The sequence below is a fragment of the Gouania willdenowi genome, unplaced genomic scaffold (assembly GCF_900634775.1).
Source record: "Gouania willdenowi unplaced genomic scaffold, fGouWil2.1 scaffold_3_arrow_ctg1, whole genome shotgun sequence".
Lineage (NCBI taxonomy): Eukaryota > Metazoa > Chordata > Actinopteri > Blenniiformes > Gobiesocidae > Gouania > Gouania willdenowi.
In genome coordinates, this window is record NW_021145162.1 from 1145319 (window position 1) to 1164805 (window position 19487).

At 36.3% G+C, this 19487-nt stretch overlaps 1 protein-coding gene across 2 annotated transcripts in view; it reads right to left on the bottom strand.

Annotated features, from left to right (window-relative positions):
- The window catches only part of agmo (alkylglycerol monooxygenase), a 72147-nt gene that overhangs the window by 16870 nt on the left and 35790 nt on the right, over positions 1-19487 (bottom strand). The window contains exons 4-10 of one of the 2 annotated variants that reach the window (XM_028442182.1): positions 17345-17448; positions 17171-17266; positions 14630-14696; positions 14127-14192; positions 13431-13510; positions 11592-11726; positions 5695-5811 (exon numbers count right to left, since the gene is read on the bottom strand). In XM_028442182.1, coding sequence (XP_028297983.1) covers positions 5695-5811; positions 11592-11726; positions 13431-13510; positions 14127-14192; positions 14630-14696; positions 17171-17266; positions 17345-17448 — 665 coding nt within the window. The remainder of the gene's footprint in view (positions 1-5694; positions 5812-11591; positions 11727-13430; positions 13511-14126; positions 14193-14629; positions 14697-17170; positions 17267-17344; positions 17449-19487) is intronic. The other variant, XM_028442183.1, reaches the window with a different exon arrangement.

Here is a 19487-nt window from a genome sequence, read left to right on the forward strand (position 1 = left end):
GAATTCAAAAAAACGCAGTGTCTAAAAACAAAACAAAAAAGACACCAAGATAACCTACACAAAAGGACTAAAAAACAAAAGCCTTTGTTCTCTCCTGTATTAATAGATCAGTAATAGGTCAATAATTAATAGATTAATAGGTCTTTATTCTAAACACTAACATGAATGTTGATCATGTGACCCTCAGCTCAGACGATCACATTTTGTGATCCATAAGCTAGTGATTGATCACTGATCCTGACCTGTGAGCAGAACCAGAAAACCTCAGAGGGACAAAGTTTTGATTAAAAACCTTTGTTTCATTTGTTTTCAAAGTCAAATTTTTGACAGAAAAGTTTAAGTTCTTTTACTATCGGATGGAAAAGTTCTCCCACCGGCTGTAGGAAACCACACGTCTGATCCTCGGTTAACTGAGACACGCCAACACAAACATGTCCGACCTTCAGCATTAGTACACACGCACACGCACTCACACACACAGTCACACACACACACACACGCACACACACACACAGTCACACACACACACACACGCACACACACACGCACACACACACTCACACTCACACTCACACACACTCTGCCTACACATGTTTAGTTTTTAAAGCCCCGCTAATCATCCCCGACGGGTCCTGACAGGAGACTCAGCCGCAGATTGGAAACTAAAGTTAGTACGAGCCAGCGCATGCACACACACACACACACACACACACACGCACACACACTGATTAACCTCCAGCCCAGGAGCAGCAGAGTCTCTCTCACTCTGATCTGTTTCATACTCAACGTTCCCTGAAGGCCTGAGACATGAAGAAACAGGAAGTCTGTGTGTGTGTGTGTGTGTGTGTGTGTGTGTGTGTGTGTGTGTGTGTGTGTGTGTGTGTGTGTGTGTGCGCGCTAATCCCTGATCCAAACACTATGACTCCACCACTTTAGCACCTGTTATATCTGTGTTGGTCATCTCAATAAATCTCCCCTAACTCCGCCTCCTCATGTGGGATCTTAGTGAGTCGTTATTGAATGGTTAGTGAAGCAACATTTTGACTGAATCGATGAAAACATTAAATGAGCTTAAACAACTAATAGTGTTTATTATTTGAGAAAAGTTCCACGCTGTGGGATTGCATTTTTTTTTTTTGTGCGTTTTTTTCTGTAAATAATTAATCAATCAATCGCAATTAACGTGTTAAAGTTCCAGCCCTAATATAAATACACATACACACACATATCAAAGACTTCTCTATGCATGTATGTATATTTGTACATTCATGTCAGCATTAGAATAAAAACCAATCAGAGCATTAACACAGGAAACAACAAAGGCTTTGTGTGTATTTTTGTGTTGTCATTTTGTTTTGTCTTATGTATATTTGATGTAATAATTGTCTTTAGAGTTACTTTTGGTAAGTTTTTGATGTCATTTTGTGTCTTATGAGTCTTCTGTGTATATTTGTTGTTTTTTTGTGTATTGTACCTGGTCAATATGGGGCCACACAAATTTAAAACATGAGCTGCATGTGGCCCCCAGGCCTCCAATTGCCCATCACTGGTATATACAGTACATACTGTATGTCTATCTTTAAATACACACTTATCTGCTCTTTTGAATGTTGTATGTAGTAAAATGAGTTTGTGTGTGTTTATTTATTGTGTAAAGTATCTGGCTGTGTGTGTATTTATATGTGGGAGTGAGCGGGGGCCCTGGGGGGGTTAGTGAGCTCCACAGTTATTTTTAGGAGGAGCTTTAATGAACGGGGAAATATCTGCCTATCGAAGGTCATGTGAACTGTGCTTAATGGCTCCGTGAGCTCAGCGGGCCGCACGCCGTCCGTCACATGATCCTGTTTTTCTGTTATTGCAGCAAATCGTCCCAAGGGGAACGCAGGCGAGGAGGCGGCGAGCCAGCCAGGAGGCCCTGCACTGATCCCAGCGTGTCGTCAGGTGGAGTCAACTTTCAGCCTTTTTCAGCAAGTCCTCATGATGCGTGTGTAGTTCAGCAGAGGACGGAAAGATTCAATATAACGACACTGATTCACGCAGAAAAAATCCTGTGCTTTTATTCTGAAAAAGTTTATACATTTTGTCTGTAAAAGTTACAGATTATAATCTTAATGTAATATTTTCAAAGCACAATTAAAACTGATTCCCTAATGAAAGCTAATTAAACACGGATCTTTATTTTCAATTCATTACTTTGGTTTTATGTCGGTGTTTACATGTGATCTTATATTATCCAGACTTAACTTATCTCCTGAAACAATCTAACATCTTGTCTCATGAGTCTCAGTGAGTGTTTGTTGTTGTTTTGGTTAAATGTTGTATTCTGTTTATCGCTGACTTAAAACTAGAGCTGGGACTTTATCGAGTTAATTGCAATTAACTAATTTCAGAAAAATAACGCACGAACAAAAAATAACATAATAAAAAAAAATAGCATGAATTTTAGATTAAATAAAAACACCAGTTAGAAAACTATTGGAGAAAAAGTTTGTGGATCAGAACTATTCTAGCCTCAGCTAGCACCTCAATGCTAACATGTAGCAGCTAACACCTCAATGCTAACATGTAGCAGCTAACACATCAATGCTAACATGTAGCAGCTAGCACCTCAATGCTAACATGTAGCAGCTAACACATCAATGCTAACATGTAGCAGCTAGCACCTCAATGCTAACATGTAGCAGCTAGCAGGGACAATGGTCCTAGTGGAGCAGACAGTGTCTCCAATCCACACTGACACTCAGACAGGGTTCAGAACCAATAATAAATCCATGAGTGACAAATGAACAAAGTCAGTGATAAATGATTGTAGTGACAGTCGACCACTCTGTGGTAGAGGATGTGGGCGGGGCTAGTGGTGCTGCTACAGATAGCATCGTCTGACCCAACTTATCAACTGTTATGTAGAAAAACTATTTCAGACTAAATTCACATCATTTATTGTTTTCATTGATTCAGTCATAAATCAAAATATATTTAAACTGGAAAACGTTGCTTCTCATGTCTAATATTGTTGTGACATTAATTCAGAATAATTCATTAGAAAGTAAACGGACTACCACCATTAGTTAAGACTAAACAGATTCAAAGCTTTGGTTAAACTAACCTGATCATCAAGTTAAAAGTTAAACTCCATCACAAGTGGACCACAGGTTTTAAGGCGGGAAAACAAACAATTTCAACAGTGATGTGCCCTCGTTTCCTCATCTAGTTATAAATTAGACATAAAGTATGGAAGGCATCAACTATATCTACACAATAAGTGACAGATACTTAAATGTACTTTGATAGATTTATGTTTTCTGTCATTTTTCACTTTCTCCTGTGGACAGAATCAGATGCTCTGAAGGGCCGGATTTGGCCCCTGACCTTGAGGTTGGGGATGATGTTATTAGATGAGGTTTTGAGAAGTTTGGACACAAATGGCTTTTATTCCAGGATGTAAACAGTGAGCGTGGGGTCACGTGACTCCTCCTCGTGTCCTTTAATAGCAGCTGCTTTGATGATGATGATGATGATGATGATGATATAATTGAAGAGTAGCGTCACTGGTTTGAAAAATAGCCACGTTAGCCGCGGTTTAGAATTAGCATGGAGCCTATAAATCGTGCAGTGCCGTGTCGTCAATGGTGGAGCTAAATAAGCAGCTGGTTAACGTGTCGGGTATAAATACATGTGATTTATCACCGGGCAGTGCTTTGTTATTTTCCTTGTGAGCACTGATTGCTGTTTGGGTTGGAGAGGAACGGCTGACGGGGTGATTTGAGTTGAAGCTTCAGCAGGTTGGGTGTGACCTAAAGTATCCACACAAAACCACAGAGGAGACGCAGAGGAGGGTCTTTGGCTCCCACAGTGGAAACAACACACAGCAGCTCACAAACCACACAAATACACTTTCATCAAACCATTACAGTCACACAACACTTAATCACGTCTTCGTTTTACAGACAGGAGATATTAACCACTCATATTGGTTTACATCGATATAAGGTTTTGTTAAAGGTGATCTGTGATGGTCCATTGTTCTATGAATCTGTGATAACCACATTTATTTATTTATTCATCTGAATAATATCCACTGTTATCCAGGAACGTTTACTATTATTATCATAGTCATCTTAAAGATGTAAAATGGTTCAAAGTGACCAAAAATGGTGGAAAAGGTGGTGAAATGGGATTTTAAAAACCACAGAAATTGGTTAAAAAACCGTGGATACTAGAATTTAAAAATGTAGCGAAAATCAGTTTGGGCATAAAAAAAGGTGAATGTGGTTAAATTGGCCAAAATAAGCATGAAATATGGAGAAAAGAAGTTAAAAGTGACAATAATGGATCAATATATGTAACATTAGGTGTAAAAGTAGTAGAAAGGGTTTTTAAGTGATGAACATGTCTGGAAAGTGGAAAAATGTGAAGAAAAGACATTGAAATGTGATGTAGAAGTGTCAGAAAAAGGAGTAATGCAGCAAAAATGCATTAAAAGGAACAAAAATATGGCAAGAAAAAATTGTAAAAAAAATAGGTTGAAATATGTCAAGTTTGTTGTAGTTGCAGAAAAAAAGGGTAAAAACAAGCAAAAATGGGCTGAAATTGTTCAGAAAATATTCTTAAGGCATCTGGCGACCCCCTCCCAGTGTCTTGCAACCCCAAATGGGGTCCTGACCCCAAGGTTGAGAACCCCTTGTATATAGTGCATTAGCCATGGGTAATTAGTCACAGCAGTAGCCATGTGACTAATTACACTAATGCGGCTCCGCTGCGTTACGTCACCACCGCGTCACCAGAGCTGATAGGTTTCCACTTTATTCTATGTGTTAATTTCCACCAGGTCTGCTGCGCTGCGTGTCTGCTCCTTCACAGATGTGGTAGTCCGGTGTCCTCCACCAGATATACACAGGCTTCTATTTCTGACAGACACCGGAACACGACGCATCAATCAGCACAGAGCAAATGAAGCTAAACAGGAAATTAAGCACGTACTCCGCAATAAAATATCGGGTTACTTTTCAAAATAAAACACTTCAGATTATATTTCAAGTAACTACATCACCAAAACGTCATAATGTGTAAAAACAAATTCACATCCACTATATTAATTCCTCTCATACTGTAACTACACTGTAAACTGCAGCAACTTTGATTAAGTTCATGTTTTACTGGTTTTACAGTTTTATCTCTTCTCTGTTGGCTGTTGATAAAAAATGTGTCTATGACAAATCCAGAGTCCAACCTTCTTGTTCTCCTTCGTTAATAACACTTTGTATGTTTAGAAAACATACATGTAACCGCGTTTTCGCGCGATTATATAAATATCGTGAGAACTGATCTGTCTCATGACGTCACAGTCATTCAACCGGAGCGCACCGCGGCGCACTCAAAACGCAACCGGTGTGAATTACCGGACGGCGGACAGCGGTGAAATACCGGATCGGTGCTGTGGCGCAGTGGAGACGTATCCAGTGGAAACCCCGGGTTAGGCTTTGTTAATCCAGTAACAGCTGAGACCCCAAAGTCTCATCTTATTTAAACCCATTTTATCCTATCATAGTTTATCTTATCTTTGTTGTTCAGTGATTTATTTTGAAATGTAAACTGCCCCGCCCCTTTTTGATTAATTCCTTTAAATAAATATTATTATTCACATTAATTGTAATTGTTCAAAGCGTGAAGCTTGTTCCCGTCACTCAGACTCACCATTTGGTTTCCAAACAAGCCGTGATATATTCTCAACACCAACAGGAAGTGGACGGCTACGTAGACGTGCAGTAGCAGCGACCAACTGGGATTATGAGGCACTTCTTTTAAAGTGACCTGCACACAGAAAACACACAACACAAGTAACTAAATAACACCCAAACATCAATGAGATACTCCTGTATCCAATGTAATACACAGGGATGTCCAGAAGCGTAGGCCTACTACTCTTTGTTGTCGCCTTCTACTCTTATACATGTTCATAAATGATTCCTTACCCCTTTAGTACCCAAATAATATCTGTAATATTACGTGAATATCTATAAAAGTCAGGTTTTTCTATTAGCTCTGTCTGCTAGCATAGCATCTCTTCTTCACTGCGCAGAATAGTTGCATCCCAACCGAACACTGCATTACCAGCGCCCTCTGCTGGTCCAAACTAATATCTGGCGGCTGTAACTGAAAGAAAACAATCATTTTCTCTAAACATTTCCCCAATAATATAATAAATCTTAACATTCACAACATTATTGAATTCAACTGAATGAAATACATCTATCTAAGAAAGATTCAACAAAGAAAAGAGTCGCTGATAAGAATAACTCACACACCTGATTTGAAAAAAGTATATTTTTAAGGGGTTTTTAATTCTTCTCTATGGAATTGAATGTTGTTTTTTTTTTTTTAAACATTCCAGATCAATACCATCATGAATCATGAATGAAAAGTCCTGCGTCCAGGGTACTGGGTAATGGAAATCACAAATGTAAGGGTATATGTGAGATATATTAGGAATATTAATGTACATTGATACACTAAATATATCACCAAAACCAACCACAATCAAATCACTCATAAATGATGTAAATCATGCAGATATGTTCCAGTACCAGACAATATTTTACAGAGGACTACTAACAGACCACGCCCCCATACTACTGCTATACTATAAGTTGGTACATTTTACACTGGAAAGAGGTAAACTGATAATGATGCTCAATTCTGTGTCATCGTTACCATGGAAACCATTTTTCAACTTGTAAATGCATCATTCAAACAAAAACTAGGTGAGAAAATACATCATGTTAAGAAAAGTGCTACAAAATAGAAGTAAAGCCACAATTACACTAACATAATGCACCAAAAGACACCATATAGCATCATTTTTGCTAAATTTACCTGGGGGGGGCATGCCCCCAAACCCTCCTAGATGTCGCGCAGCAGCAGCAACTCACCACAAGTTTTAGCCTTCTACTATTTTTTGAAGCCTACAATTTTTTTTTCTGGACATCTCTGAATACATCATTCATAAAAAAATAAATGTATACTATTTGACTTTTATATACAGTTTGTTAAAATTATTTTAAGTTTTAAAAATGATCATTTCCACTTTAGCTCTCACGTCTCCTTCTTTTGACTGTATTTAATTAGACTGAAGTGAGGGCTCTGAGCGTATTTAGTCATATTCTTGGTTTTGCCACTAGAGGGAAGAATACCAATCAATCAATTCTGTTTCCATTGCTGTGTACTAATGAAGTGAACTTATTGATTACCAGAATATCAGATATATAGATAATATTTTAATTATAGGGAGCCTGCAGCACCATCTACTGAGTAAAAACGTGATTAATGTCTATGGTGGCCCCAAAGTGCAAAGCACGAACCCAAAAAAGAAAACACTCTCAAAAAGCAAAACGCACTGAGATGAAGTTGTTGTAATTTGTGCTTTATAAATAAAATTGATTTGATTTGATTTGATTTAACAGAAAAGACAAAAAAGAAATGCAAAAAATAAGGGTTATCGTACGTGTCTGTACCTTCTGCTCTTAATAAGGCGTGGTGGGACCTAACCGTGCAGAGATACACAATAGAAGCTGTGTTGCCAGGTTGGGTTAATGTGTCAAAAAGAGGATGTTTTGGGGACATTTTTGATTGGATTTTTAATCATTTCTATGCAAACCCATCACCTGTATCTGGCAACGCAAACAAAAAAACTAAGCCATCTGTGAGTAAAGCTGTGACAGTTCACGTCTACCTGTCAAACACCTTTAGGACATCAGGCATTGCGATTTCCCAAAAAGTAGATTTTTTAACATTTGAACCTTATTTGTTAGTAGATTTTTAAAGCAGTACTTAGTTACATTTCCTGAGTACTTTGGTAGATTTGAAGGCGACAGTGTTGCGGTGCTCTCAGTAAACGAGTGGAGCCAGCTCTAAGTTTTCCACCCACACAAAGCCTTTCATTACAATTCCCTTTCAAATCTGTGTTTCCAAATCCCTGCTGGGTTTAAAGGAGCTCGTTTCATCCTTAAAGGGCCAGTTTGTCCTGCAAATATGTCTCTCACACACACACACACACACACACACACACACACACACACACACACACACACACACACACACAGCTCGTATTTGATGTGGCACGTTACTGTAAAACTATAAAAGTGTTGGACTCACTGAGCTCAGAGACTGAGACGTTAAAACCAGAGACAGAAAATCATTAAATGAACACATTTGAAATGTTCTTTAGGGGCTGCTCATAAAGTTAGGCTGATTTAACCCTATAGTACGCACGCACGCACGCACGCGCGCGCGCACACACACACACACACACACACACACACACACACAACACACACACACACACACACACACACACACACACACACACACACACACCACACACACACACACGCACACACACACACACACACACACACACACACACACACACACACGCACACACACACACACACACAGGAACAGAGCTGCTCAACAACCAGAATTTCATTGTCACCATCATCTTCCTCAGCTCCATCAGGACGTTGGTGATTACAGAGTGTATATATATTCAGTGTATACATATTCAGTGTATATATATTCAGTGTATATATATTCAGTGTATACATATTCAGTGTATATATTCAGTAGGGATGTAACGATTCACTCAACTCCTGATACGATTTGATTCACGATACTGGGTTCACGATACGATTTTCTCGCGATTTATTTTACAAAATGGGACTGTATGTAAATGACTGAAAAATATTCCTTTATTTTTTGGGGGAAAATACTATACTATTTTTCATTGTCAAAATAATCCCTTGATAAACTATTCAAAACAATGCAATTTAACTAAAAATAAATCTTGAATGAAATAAATAAAGGAATAATACAAATGAAGAAGAAGCTTATTATTTAAATTCTGGTTCTATAGTAAACAATACAAAACTGCATAATAGTTCTTTTTCTTTTTAAAAGTGCAACTGAAAATGTATTTTGTGCCTTAACAATTGGACTAAAAAAACAAAACAAAAAAAAAAAGTCATTTCACTGTATTTAGGTCAGATATTTGTTTGAACCAGCAGAGGGCGCTGGTAACACAGTGGTCAGTTGGCATGCAGATATCTTGCAGTGAAGAAGAGAAGATATGCTAGCAGACAGAGCTAATAGAAAAACGTGACTTTTACAGATATTCACGTAATACTACAGATATTCTTTCGGTGCTAAAGGGGTAATGAATCATCTATGAATATGTTTAAGAGTAGAAGGCGGCCAGAAAGAAAGTATTAGCAGATTTCGCTCGCCGCCAACACTTCTGGGTAGCGCCCTCTGCTGGTTAAAAAAAGTACTGCGATTCAATTTTCACAGCATCGATGTGAATCGTTATACCTATGAATCGATTTTTAACTGCCTTACGATTAATCGTTACATCCCTAATATTCAGTGTGTATATACTCAGTGTATATATATTCAGTGTGTATATACTCAGTGTATATATATTCAGTGTATATATATATTCAGTGTATATATATTCAGTGTATATATTCAGTGTATATATTCAATGTATATATATTCTGTGTATATATTCAGTGTATATATTCAGTGTATATATTCAGTGTGTATATTCAGTGTATATATTCAGTGTATATATTCAGTGTATATATTCAGTGTATATATTCAGTGTGTATATTCAGTGTATATATTCAGTGTATATATTCAGTGTATATATTCAGTGTATATATTCAGTGTGTATATTCAGTGTATATATTCAGTGTATATATTCAGTGTGTATATATTCAGTGTATATATTCAGTGTGTATATTCAGTGTATATATTCAGTGTATATTTCCAGTGTATATATATTCAGTGTATATTATCAGTGTATATTTTCAGTGTATATATATTCAATGTATATTTCCAGTGTATATATATTCAGTGTATATTATCAGTGTATATTTTCAGTGTATATATATTCAGTGTGTACATATTCAGTGTACATATTCAGTGTATATATTTAGTGTATATATTCAGTGTATATATTCAGTGTATATATATTCAGTGTGTATATTCAGTGTATATATTCAGTGTATATTTTCAGTGTGTATATATTCAGTGTGTACATATTCAGTGTGTACATATTCAGTGTACATATTCAGTGTATATATTTAGTGTATATATTCAGTGTATATATATTCAGTGTGTATATTCAGTGTATATATTCAGTGTATATATTCAGTGTGTATTTTTAGTGTGTATATTAGTGTATATATTCAGTGTGTATATATTCAGTGTATATATATTCAGTGTTTATATATTCAGTGTATACGTATATATTCAGTGTACATATTCAGTGTATATATTTAGTGTATATAAAATCAGTGTATATATTCAGTGTGTATATTTAGTGTGTATATTCAGTGTGTATATTTAGTGTGTATATTCAGTGTATATATTTAGTGTGTATATATTCAGTGTGTATATTCAGTGTATATATATTCAGTGTGTATATATTCAGTGTATATATTCAGTGTATATATATTCAGTGTTTATATATTCAGTGTATACGTATATATTCAGTGTATATATTTAGTGTATATATATTCAGTGTATATATTCAGTGTATATATATTCAGTGTATCTATTCAGTGTGTATATTCAGTGTGTATATTCAGTGTATATATATTCAGTGTATATATTCAGTGTATATATATTCAGTGTGTATATATTCAGTGTATATATATTCAGTGTATATATTCAGTGTATATATATTCAGTGTGTATATTCAGTGTGTATATATTCAGTGTATATATTCAGTGTATATATTCAGTGTATATATATTCAGTGTGTATATTCAGTGTGTATATATTCAGTGTATATATATTCAGTGTATATATTCAGTGTATATATATTCAGTGTGTATATTCAGTGTGTATATATTCAGTGTATATATTCAGTGTATATATATTCAGTGTATATATTCAGTGTGTATATATTCAGTGTGTATATATTCAGTGTGTATATATTCAGTGTGTATATATTCAGTGTATATATTCAGTGTGTATATATTCAGTGTGTATATATTCAGTGTGTATATATTCAGTGTATATATTCAGTGTGTATATATTCAGTGTATATATATTCAGTGTGTATATATTCAGTGTATATATTCAGTGTGTATATATTCAGTGTGTATATATTCAGTGTGTATATATTCAGTGTATATATTCAGTGTGTATATATTCAGTGTATATATATTCAGTGTATATATTCAGTGTGTATATATTCAGTGTGTATATATTCAGTGTATATATATTCAGTGTATATATTCAGTGTGTATATATTCAGTGTATATATTCAGTGTGTATATATTCAGTGTATATATATTCAGTGTATATATTCAGTGTGTATATATTCAGTGTGTATATATTCAGTGTGTATATATTCAGTGTAGAAATTTCAGTTTCTATTAATAATATTAATGTTTGTGTCATAAATCATGTTTTGATTATGATTGATTATAATCAATTCCTCTATCATAAAGCTGTGGTGTGTATTAGTGGGACTGATAATCCTTCCAAACATCTGGATCCGTTCCATGCAGATGTTGAACCAACCTTAGGATTGTCCTGGTAGTCTCCTAGACGACGTTTCCCAGGTTTCCAGCTGGGACCGTTGATGAACGTCAGGATCTTATCACTGACGTTTCTGTAGCGTCTGGATCGTTTCCACAGGTGGGAGTAGTAGTGAAACTACAACACACAATTAAATATACACACAATTACACACACAATCAAATATACACACAATTACACACACAATCAAATATACACACAATATACACACACAATCAAATATACACACTGAATATACACACAATCAAATATACACACAATTACACACACAATCAAATATACACACAATTACACACACAATCAAATATACACACAATCAAATATACACACAATTAAATATACACACAATTACACACACAATCAAATATACACACAATTACACACACAATCAAATATACACACAATTACACACACAATCAAATATACACACAATTACACACACAATCAAATATACACACAATTACACACACAATCAAATATACACACAATTACACACACAATCAAATATACACACAATTACACACACAATCAAATATACACACAATTACACACAATCAAATATACACACAATTACACACACAATCAAATATACACACAATTACACACACAATCAAATATACACACAATTACACACACAATCAAATATACACACAATTACACACACAATCAAATATACACACAATTACACACACAATCAAATATACACACAATTACAACACACATCAATACACACACTTAAATATACACACAATTACACACACAATCAAATATACACACACTTACACACACAATCAAATATACACACAATTACACACACAATCAAATATACACACAATTACACACACAATCAAATATACACACAATTACACACACAATCAAATATACACACAATTACACACACAATCAAATATACACACAATTAATTACACACACAATCAAATATACACAATTACACACACAATCAAATATACACACAATTAAATTTACACACAATTACACACACAATCAAATATACACACAATTAAATACACACACAATCAAATATACACACAATTACACACAATCAAATATACACACAACTACACACACAATCAAATATACACACAATCAAATATACACAATTACACACACAATCAAATATACACACAATTAAATTTACACACAATTACACACACAATCAAATATACACACAATTAAATACACACACAATCAAATATACACACAATTACACACACAATCAAATATACACACAACTACACACACAATCAAATATACACACAATTAAGTACACACACAATCAAATATACACACAATTACACACACAATTACATATACACACAATCAAATATACACACAATTACACACAATCAAATATACACACAATTACACACACAATTACTCACACAATCAAATATACACACAGTTAAATACACACACAATCAAATATACACACAATTACACACACAATCAAATATACACAATTACACACAATCAAATATACACACAATTAAATACACACACAATCAAATATACACACAATTACACACACAATCAAATATACACAATTACACACAATCAAATATATACACAATTAAATATACACACAATTACACACACAATCAAATATACACACAATTACACACACAATCAAATATACACACAATTACACACACACACACAAATATACACACAATGTGTGTGTGTGTGTGTGTGTGCGTGCGTGCGTGCGTGTGTGTGTGTGTGTGTGCGTGCGTGCGTGCGTGCGTGCGTGTGTGTGTGCGTGCGTGCGTGCGTGTGTGTGTGTGTGTGTGTGTGTCCAACCTGCACATGGAGAGTTTCAAAGGTCCTGATTGGAAAAACCAGGCCATAAATAACTTTATCAGACTCTGGAGCAAAAGTCCCTGAAAACACACACACACACACACTCACACTCACATTATTATTACATTTAAAATTGCATTGTGGTCTTTTAAAAAAGTGTGTAAGGAAAAAAAATAGGTGATATATTGCAATATTTCACCAATTTTTTTAACTAAAAAACAGTTAACGTCGCTAACATTAGCATAGCATGTAAACTCCTGGTCACTAACTGTCACCATCAGATCATCCCTCTACAACCTTTAGCTTTATTTTAATAATACATACTGGACACTTTAATAGATGTATGTGGTTAGTTTTTATTAAAGAATTTAACAATTTAACAGAATCAGAATCTGCTGCATAAGCAAAAGTTTAACTTTTTAGAAAAATGTAAAGTGACAGTTTGATAAACATACCAGTTGTTTTTGAATTACAGTTAGTTATAACCACTTACTTTACTTGACATTTGTAATTATTGATATCACAATGTACTGTATATTGTGTTGTTTCGTATCGGGATATATGGTATCGTACATCGTATGGTCAGATTCATGGGGATGTACAGCTCTAGTTTTAAATGACTCTCTCTGCACCTGTTCCTAGTCTCTGACTTTGTAGAAGAAGAAACTGTTGAGGAACAATAAAGTCCCATCGTACCAAAGAGTCGGTCCCAGATGATGAGGATTCCCCCGTAGTTCTTATCCAGGCAGTAGATGTTCCTCCCTGTGGAGCAGATTGCAAGTTCTCAGCTGGTACTCACTCAGTAACGCTACAATAATAAAGTCAAAGGCAGGAAAAAGACCGGCAAACACTTTAAAGAGAGAGAGAGGGTAATCAGGAGACGAGGAATACCTGGGTGGACACAGGAGGGAGGAGGAGAGCCACACACACACACACACACACACACACTGACAAGAACAAAAATTAAATGAGCGGCGTCAAGAAAGCATTTATGTAGATTACATCATTATTGTAATGGGCTAAAAAGAAGTGAATTACCTTCAAAATAAAAGCAGCATAAATATTCCTTCATTGTGTGTGTGTGTGTGTGTGTGTGTGTGTGTGTGTGTGTGTGTGTGTGTGTGTGTGTGTGTGTGTGTGTGTGTGTGTGTGTGTGTGTGTGTGTGCGTGTGTGTGCGTGTGCGTGTGTGTGGGCTAACCGTGATGAACGCGGTGATGTTTGGGAGTATTAAAGATCCACTCCAAAGGTCCCAGGTCACTGATCAGCTGAAACACATTAACAGACAAAAAACATTTAAATGAGCTGAGAACATCTAATCAACCAAATCTATGTTTTATACATCTATAAACTCATCTTTATACGTCTGTAAAAAAAAAAGTAAAGAACAGTAACAGATCTATTCTATATACGTCTGTAATAAAGGACAGGAACAGATCTATTCTTAACTCTATTTTTAGTGCCATTGACGAGATAACTCGTCATTTGCGTTTTTTCACGGGGATTACTAGAAAACACCCTGGCGGAGGTCCCTCATCAATATCTAAGCTGTGTGGTGTTGTAGTGACCAACTGTGCCCTGAAGATGGCAGCAGTGCACCTTTAGATGAGAGATTAGCCACTGATGCTACCCAGCAAAGCAGGAAGAAGCAGGAACGAGTGAGATTATGGCGCTACAGAGTGATATTGTGACGTATCCAGCAGCTCACATCTCCACATACTAACACAGAACATGTGTGGACCTGAGTGGATTATTGATAATGTTGATAATGAGATAAAATCATCAACTAACCGAGCCAAACGGGTCATCCCTGCGTGTCAGAAGGAGGGGGAGGAGGGGGGTGTGGAGGGGAGTACAAAATACCCCAGCCTGTGAGCCAGATAGCAAAATAATAGGTGACATGTAGGAGGTAGCAGCACCTTTGGATGAGAGATCATACTCGCTCAGCAGAGCTCAGAGGGAGAGAGGAAAGGCATTTATGAGACAGAAAATGATGCTACGTGCAGAGTTGACGTTCCCAGCAGCGCACACTGGACCAGAGCATGTGTGGAACTCATGGATAGTGTGGCGATGGTGAGATTAAACAATAAAATAAAGAACAGGGAACGCAGTGACACTCTGCATGTCGGGAGGAAGAGGAAGTTACGTGTGCAAACTGACAGGATAGAAAGTTGGAGGAACGCCAACATACAGTAAGAAATAGTTTCAACTCTGAACCAGATAGATAAATAATAATAATTTTGAAATCAAAAGCCTGGTGTCAGTGCTTTTTTTAATGTTTTATATAAGGAAACAAAGTTCAGATGTTAGAGTTGTCACTAAAGCAAAAAAAAATAGCTTTAAAGTCACTGACAGGGTTTTTTTTTTTACAAAAAGGCTTTTTTCTCAGCTTTTTGCTCTGAAACTGAAGATTTGTGTAAAACTTGCTCTATTCAACAGCTGATTACAAAAGAACGAATCGAGCCAGAAACAATTTTTTTTTTTTGATGAAAGTAGAGGCTGATGTCAGATTTAAGATAGTAGTCATAGTAGAAAATATTCTGTGTCTCTTTAAAATCATCAAAATGCTTAAAAACGGCTGGAGAATCCCCACAGCCCCCTGTCGCCCCTGCTCCACTGTCTATGTGACGTCAAGGCTCGGTCAGCCCACAATTCTTTTAAATTCAATGAGGGAAAAAACAGAAATCATGGTATTTGGATCAATCATCAATGACTTGGGATGACTCAATAATTATTTGCATCCCAAAGTCACCAGCCTTGGCGTCACCAGCCTTGGCGTCACCAGCCTTGGCGTCACCAGCCTTGGCGTCACCAGCCTTGGCGTCACCAGCCTTGGCGTCACCATGGACAGCGGGTTTAAACTTGATAAATAGATCAATGGTGTTTTAAATTGGGTTTTTATCACCTTGGTCTTTTAACCAAAGTGAAGCCGTTCTTATCTTTTAATCTTTTCGAGCAACTCGTGTATGCTTTTTTAATCTGGACTACAGTAACAGAAGTTAGTCCAGAATGCTGCAGCACAACTTTTAACAGTGAACGTATCATCCCTATCCTTACTTCTTGCACTGGCTCCTGTTCATTTTAGACTTGATTTTAAAATGTTTTTAAAGCTTTAAAATGTCTGATCCCTCAGTACATCACAGACCTCATCCAGATTCACCGACCCCAGCGAACCCTGAGGTCTGAGGCCCAGCTCCAGCTTGAGGTTCCTAAGACAAACCGTAAAACCAGGGGGGGCGGGGCCCCTCCATGTCCAAAAAGCCCCCACAGTGGAGTGTTTTAAATCTCATCTTATGACTCACTTTTATTTTTATTTTATGTCTAACAGAAAGCTAACACAGGAGGTAAGTTACATTTAATTAAGGGTTATTTATTAAGGGCTCAGTAATTGTGATTAATTGTAATTGAACTTTAGTATTCCAGAATGTAATTTAAATTGACTTTCAGGGTAAAATAATAATTTTAATTTTAATTATAATTAGAAAAAATGCCAGTCACCATAATCATAACTGAGTTGTAATTGATTGTGGATAATTGAAGATGTAATTGTAATTTAAAATGTAATTGACCTTCTCCTCCTTCTGCCATGATGAAGCTACAATCCCATTGGTCAGCAGCTCCTCTGGACGTTAAACCACTCATGAGCTCATTTGACCATTTATAGGAGAATGTGGGCGTGTCGAGGGCAGGACAGGAAGTGACATCACCTGATGCTGTGATTAATGAAGGGGTGATGTTGTACCTCTGTGTGGATCCAGAACTGATAGAGGAGGTTGAGCTGAATGTGAACAGCAAACACAGAGGGAGGGACGGCCAGAGCCAGAGGAAGGTAGAAGATCTACAGAGGGTCAAAGGTCACAGGGTCAAAGGTCAAAGGGTCAAAAGTCGTTACTTTGATTCATAGAGCGACTCTTACCCAGGAGGAGAACTGCTGAGCTACAGACTGTCTGAGCGCCGTGGTCAGGTTGTAGTACTCAGAACTGTGGTGGACCTGGTGGGCAGCCCACAGCAACGCCACCTCTGATTGGACACAGGATAGGGTTAGCCCCACCCCTTTCTACAGCAACGCCACCTCTAATTGAACACAGGGAAAGGGTTAGCCTCGCCCCTTTATATGGCAACGCCACCTCTGATTGGAAACAGAATCATACCTGTCAAATATCCCGTTTTGGCCGTGAAACTCCCGTATTTTATCCCTCTTTCCACCATCTTCTGTATTAATAATTTCCCGTAAATATCCCGTATTTTAATGTAATAATAAATAAAAGACGCCTTATTAAACTGAACGCTGTCACGAGCCTCGTGAGAACTACCACCTAGAATGGCCTGAGTGGCAGTTCTCGCAAGATGAGATGAGATGAGATGAGATGAGATGAGATGAGATGAGATGAGATGAGATGAGATGAGATGAGATGAGATGAGATGAGATGAGATGAGATGAGATGAGATGAGATGAGATGAGATGAGATGAGATGAGATGAGATTAAATTAGTGCTGACAGCGTCAACAAACTCAGAAACAACAGAACAGAGATGATGAATGAAGACGTTCTGGTGATAAAAACTAAGAACTGGTGTAAATATGTTATAAAATATAACATAGAGTTTATCTTCATAAAGACCATCAGGATGTGACACAGTTACACGTTCTGTTAGATTAATAACTGATATTTTAACGTCTACCACAGCAGAAGGAACCACGTACGTCACCATGAAAAATCATCCAATCACAAGCTCCACAAATATACACTGTTTATAAAGTGTTAAATAATGTAAAGTCTGTAATAAATGTGTTTAATAAGTCATTAGTGAATATCAGAGAACCATATGAGTGAGTATGAGAAATTATAATAAAATATATGATAAAATAAAATGTTAATGTCTAATTTAAAGACAATGTTAAATTAACAGTAAATATACAACATGTTGACTTGTATATAAACTGTAAGTATATTAAATAAACACAAAGCCTTAAAGCTGATATCCAGAGCTTCTAAGAAATCTATGTTTATGTCTTTTGAAATACATAAAAATATCTAACTAGTGTTTTACTGCTGGTGGTCATTCATATACATTAATGTATATAAGCCCCTCCTTCCTTCTATAAACCCCTATACACATAGAAACCATCGTTGAGTGCACACAGCCAATAGGCTTCTACTTCCTGTCCCTTTTGACCTAAGTGCCCTTTTTGTCAAGGTGTTTTTTGTTATTGTTTTATTAACGAATAAAAATATGTATATTCTCTTTTTTGCCCCTCATATATAATAAATGACTTCAAAAATATAATTTAGGAATAAATAGCGTAACATATTTTCTACTGTTGCGTCACATGACCTGAGCTCTATCTGATGCTCCGCCCCTCACCAATCTGGCTGCCCAGTGCCACCACAACCTGCTGAGGACCCAGTGGAGAGTCCAGGTTACATTTCAGCTTCTCTGGCTCTAACGTAAATGCTGTTGTGTAAGTTATTTTATTTATTAGATAGTCAGGCTGGGACCATTTAATCAATGACTTTAATAAAGTTAAAGATAGGGACTCCCACGTTACAGTAAGTGTCAGCACTGCTGCTCCCACAGCTTCAGTGTCTAATGGAACAAACTGGTTTAAACACGTTTAAAAAAACAACCAGAAAACATGACGTAACGACTTCTATCTTTATTTATGGGACAATTATTATTATAATTATAACTCACTGATGAGTCCACTGTGTTACTAATGTAATAAGATTTATCTGAAAATATAAAGCACTTTAATTTTATTAAAACTTACATTATTTATAACTTGTCCCAACATGAAAATACATAGTTCATGTTTAGTTAAAAAGTCTAATGTCATTTCCTATGAAAGTTTTACTTTGCGTAATAATATACTTTAATCATGTGATTGTTAGGTGTAGCCCTACTACATGGTTTTATAAAATGATCCTGAACCAAATCATACATGTTGAATGGATATGATTTACATATAGTATATGATATGAATAAGATGATGTTTTAGTTTGTGTGTTTGTTCAATAGACTCTACTTAGACACTTCCATTTTTCTTTTTTAAATATA